Below are 5,000 nucleotides of genomic sequence, written 5' to 3'. Positions count from 1 at the left end.
CACCTTCACAGTATTCATTACTACTTATAAATACATTCGTTCTATTCATTATTACTTACAACTAGATGACCTGTACTCTTTGTTATTTAAAACTGAAAACATTACATTAATTATAAATGCATTTAACTACCTGCATTCATTCTTACCTATGCTTACATTTCTGACGTGTGACTTAAGAAAATATTAAACCACCATGATAAACTAGTCAAGTTCAAACGTACATTGAATATGATCTTGATAAATAAGTAAATATAATCACCCGAATTATAGGTTTATGCTAATGCAGTCTTAGAAAAATTGTAGATTAAACAGATATCATTTAACATATTTTACACGGTTATGGTAATATGAAATGCTCTAAATGTTCTTTGTTGGGTTCCGTGTTGTTCTGCTTCTAAAGAAACGCATAACAGTATATCTGTTCTTGGCTATCTCTTTATTTGATTATAGCGATGCTCTGGGAATGCGCATAGCAAGTTCTGGCGAGAAATAAGAGGCGAATAAGTGAAAAATAAAGAAAAAGTCTGTGTTCCAGGTGGACATTCTCTAATTCTTGCTCGTGAACACATTATAATTCGCTGTCATAATAGCCTGCCGTTTTGCTGGCATTTTCTACACTTATTATGCACCGTGTTGTGGCGATGACAGTGTCGAGAGTGTGAAAATCGGCCCAAAATAGAGAAAAAAGAGAGAAAAATAGGGGAATATTCCCATTTTCTACGTGTGGGCTTTGCCGGCGGACGCGCCTCATCCCCCTCATTGTTGACGAAGGAGTGAGGAAGATTTTGCAATTTTCATCGATTTTCTATGAGTGCGAAAGAGCTTTGTGCCAATTTCAACTTCATATCGGGACGTGCTACTATGAAGTTATGGACTACGTAGGGAACACGCCGAAATGTCTCTGGGTAAGTGGAATAAGGAGGCAAAACGGCCTGAATCGATGGCCAGAGGAAAGGCACTTCGTAAACACTCGCTTTTCCCGAGCTTTATCTCCGAGGTGGAAAAGGTGCTCCTTATGCCTTGTCCCGAGACGAATCCTTTCGGGGATCGCCCTCATGGCAGCCTCGAGGACGTAAGTGTGTCTCGGTGAGGTGCAAAGCGTGGAAATGCCTCGGGAAAATGGAATTATGGAGCCAAATAGGTGGCGAGGGAAGGCCTCTGCGTGGCGTAATGGAGGTGTGTGTGTGTGGCTGCCCCGGGATTAGTTCTATTTTCCCGTCCTGTGAGATTTTGCGTTTCCTCCCCTCCTCTCTGCCAGGGAGAGACGGGTCTCGGGATGTGTGGAAATGTGAAAAAATGAGACGGGGTTCCTCGTTTCATCGGGAATCCTGCCCTTTTGCCCTGGGGAAGGAGAGTGAATAATGGGCCTGATCTTTGTAGTGTGGGAGGTTATCAGGCTCATAGTTTTGAGATTTCGAAGGTTGCAGCTCAGAATGGAAGGGAGAAACCTTGCCATTCCAGTAAATTATTTGATGAAATGCTGAAACACCCAGGAAATTTGTTTTGTCCAGTTTGGTAAATAACAAGATCTCATGTTGTTCTGGTATGCAAGATTCCTTCAGATTTTCCTCTTTTTTTTCAGAATGCCTTTCCTACATTGCAAAATGTCTCTGATATGCAAGGGTTTTTAATTAAATTCTGTGCTATAGTCGAGCTGAGAATAGTGTTTTATTTATTTTGATAAGAGCAGAAAATGGCAAGACTTCCGACAAATATTTCAGAGAGCGGGTCATGTTTTCACACAAAGAACAAATCTGAGGTCGGTTATTGCCTCATGGTATGAAGAAATCGCTTTTCCAAGGAATTTGGACCTTATTTACCCATCAGACACTAATTTTGGGGGTGTGTGAGAACTGCTATTACTATTTGAAGAGGAGATAATTCTATTTTATGTTGTCTTAAGCTAGGCTAAGAAATTCAATGTTTATATGTTTTATATGACACAGGATATTTGCGTAGTGGGATCATTGATATGAAAAATGTTGCTTTACAAAAGGTAAATCACAAATGTAATACTACAGTTAATGCAGAAGCTGGAAACATTTCCTGTTATTCTATGCTTGCATGTTGTTTCCGTCTAAAAGAAAAAGCAGGAATTTTAAGCAGATTTGAAAAGATAAATTAGACGTGTTTGCTCGTACTTTGATAACTAGCCAAGTGTAAATAACTGAATTAGATAAAAACTTGTATGTCATATAGGAAGAAATTGAAATTACTGAGGAATTTTAAAAATATTTTGTTTTGCTCTTTTTGAAGTATTATTAGTAGAATTAATGTTGTTGTTATTATTAGTGTTGTCATTGTCATTATTATTATTATTAATATTGATTGTTATGATTATTCTAATGATTATTGTTATTATTATTATTGTTATTTTTATATTTCTTAGATCGCATTTTCTGATTATGAATCCTCATTCCAGGAGCGGTGACAGGTGTTAAGATGGATCACTTCAGTGTCCTGGATCCTCGAAAACAAGAGCTTCTGGAGGCACGGATTGGAGGAAGGGTAATAGAAACCTCCTTTTTGGTTACCTCAGATAATGAGAATGGTGGAGAAGCCCCAAGAAGTGCTATTTCTAGTCCCCAGTTACCAATACAGAGTAATTCAGGATCACAAGAAGCAGGGAAACCACTTGTAAATCTTGGGGAACCAGCAGCAGTACCTCCTCTTGTACCTAAGGTAGACTCCTCTATGTACTTGGGTTCCAAGCAAGTCACGCCTTGTTCACCAAAGGCTTTACAGGCTAATGTAGGTGGTCATGATGTGATGATGAAAAAGAATATCGGACAGTACGGATCACAGCCTGAAGTTCCTGTTAGTTCTAACAGACAGGTTCAGAGTGTATCTTTTGCTCGGGGTAGTACCCAGGGGACAGTAGAAATACAAGAAATTGATAGAAGTATGCATGTGAATTTGGCTCAAAGCCTTTCACAGAAACGATGGGATAAAACACAGGACAGTGACAACAAAAGTAACAAGCACTTCAACTCGGCTGACCAACCATGTGGAGCTCCTGATGGTGTCCTGACTGGAGCACCTGAGATGGACGACAACTCCAAGACTTCTGCCAAGATAAACAAGTCCTCTAACTGTACTGGAACTCCAGACAAGCCCTTGACAGGAGACTTGGAGTTGGATCCTACAGGTGAACCTGTCAGACCATCCAGTAAGAAGACTCCCAAAGCCAAGCGTCACCTAACGTCCCCAAGGGGGACCCGTGGAAACCCCAGATTGGCGGGGGAGGTGGCCAGGGTGGGAGCCAGGTCGGACAGCCAGCTTCAGATGTTTCTTGAGGCAGGGAGGCTGGAGAAGGTTAGAGATATATTTACTGATAGTACACTTGCATTATTTGGTGTGGGTTTTGTTTGGAAAGTACTTGGGACTTTCATAAAAAATTGTAGATTTTCTATTTACGTTAAAGCAAAGTAAATGCATAGGTGATTGAGATTTTAAAATTAAATTAAAAGTTAAATATTTGCCAAGGGCTGTCATTATTGATAAGTTTTAGCTATTCTTAAGGCTAGTTGATATTTCCACCTTTTGGAAAATGTAATACTTGCTACTTCTACTTTACAAAAGAAAGTATTTATTGATACTTAACTAAAGATAAGCAAGATTTACTGGTATCCCTGTCTCAGGAACACAGAAAGAACATCCAAAACAGATTGATAACCAATCATAATTTGATTATGTATTTCGTCTTCATGAAATTTATTTTCACATGTAATGCTTCTTGTATCAATTCTAGTGCAATCAGGCATGTGTTGTATAAGATATTTCTTTCTGTTGTAAATATCTTTTTTGTGTTGTTTAAACTGTGCATTCCAGTTGAGAGGAAGATCAGCTGATTTTGTTTTTCTGCTCATTGTTAAGAAATATTCTAGTAGAACAATTTTAATCTTCAGATATTCTGAATTTTCATTGAGTCACACATTTTGTTTGCACAATTATTTTCTGGTTGCATTATGTGATATTTGTAATGGTAGAAAAATAGGCCTTGTAATGATCCACAAGAAATTACATAGACTGATAAGCTTGTGTATACACTTCTAATCTTGCACGTAAAGTACATGCTCATTTGTAAGCTATGTAAACATGCTGATTATACATGCCCAATGTCAAGAATATTCACAAGATGCTTTCTCAAATAGATATTTGGATATGTAAGCATACCTGCAAGCGCATGTTCATTCATACAAGCATCCCACACACACATTTTCACACACACAAACAAAGGTTGTGGTACATTCAAATTGTAGTAAATATTGACCACAATATCCAAGTTACATAAACAAGATTTCAAGAAAGCATACACATTTGAAAAAGATAAATGTACAACATATACCTTAGTAGAAATGCAAATAAAATGTAGCCAACATATGTCTTCTAAAGAATTACATGATTATTGCAAAGCTGCTACAATAAAATTCAAAGTATATAAATTGAATTAGATAGTTTCTGAAGACTAAAGAACACTCACATGTCGTTATGCAGACATGCATAAAAGCATTCCCACCACTTACATGCACAGCACACATAAGCACACATACCCACATATCCACACATACCCACATATCCACACATACCCACATATCCACATATCCACATACCTTTACATGCATTTGCACACACATACACATGTGAACGCAAGCCTATACACATGCACACATGTGTATGCAAGCCTACACATGCACACGTGTACACAAGCCTACGCAAGCCTACACAAGCCTACACAAGCCTACACACACATACACTCACCCAGACACACATGCACTCACCCAGACACACACATGCACTCACCCAGACACACACATGCACTCATCCAGACACACACATGCACTCACCCAGACACACACATGCACTCACCCAGACACACACATGCACTCACCCAGACACACACATGCACTCACCCAGACACACACATGCACTCACCCAGACACACACATGCACTCACCCAGACACACACATGCACTCACCCAGACACACACATGCACTCA

At 39.0% G+C, this 5,000-nt stretch overlaps 1 protein-coding gene across 6 annotated transcripts in view; it reads left to right on the top strand.

Annotated features, from left to right (window-relative positions):
• Positions 1-590: 590 nt before the first annotated feature.
• Positions 591-5,000, top strand: part of LOC122243801 (serine/threonine-protein kinase tousled-like 2) — a 34,354-nt gene continuing 29,944 nt past the window's right edge. For 3 of the 6 annotated variants that reach the window (XM_043001523.2, XM_043001521.2, XM_043001519.2), the window contains exons 1-2: positions 1,092-1,176; positions 2,423-3,315. In XM_043001523.2, coding sequence (XP_042857457.1) covers positions 1,107-1,176; positions 2,423-3,315 — 963 coding nt within the window. In that variant the 5' untranslated portion in view covers positions 1,092-1,106. Of the gene's footprint in view, positions 906-1,091; positions 1,177-2,422; positions 3,316-5,000 lie in introns of those variants that run through there. The other 3 variants (XM_043001520.2, XM_086533510.1, XM_043001525.2) reach the window with 3 other exon arrangements.

The sequence above is a fragment of the Penaeus japonicus genome, unplaced genomic scaffold (genome assembly GCF_977035675.1).
Source record: "Penaeus japonicus unplaced genomic scaffold, GWHDUDI00000001_assembly GWHDUDI00000039, whole genome shotgun sequence".
Classification (NCBI taxonomy): domain Eukaryota; kingdom Metazoa; phylum Arthropoda; class Malacostraca; order Decapoda; family Penaeidae; genus Penaeus; species Penaeus japonicus.
Note: the sequence above shows the minus strand (reverse complement) of the source record. Positions and strands in the feature narration are given on the sequence as shown.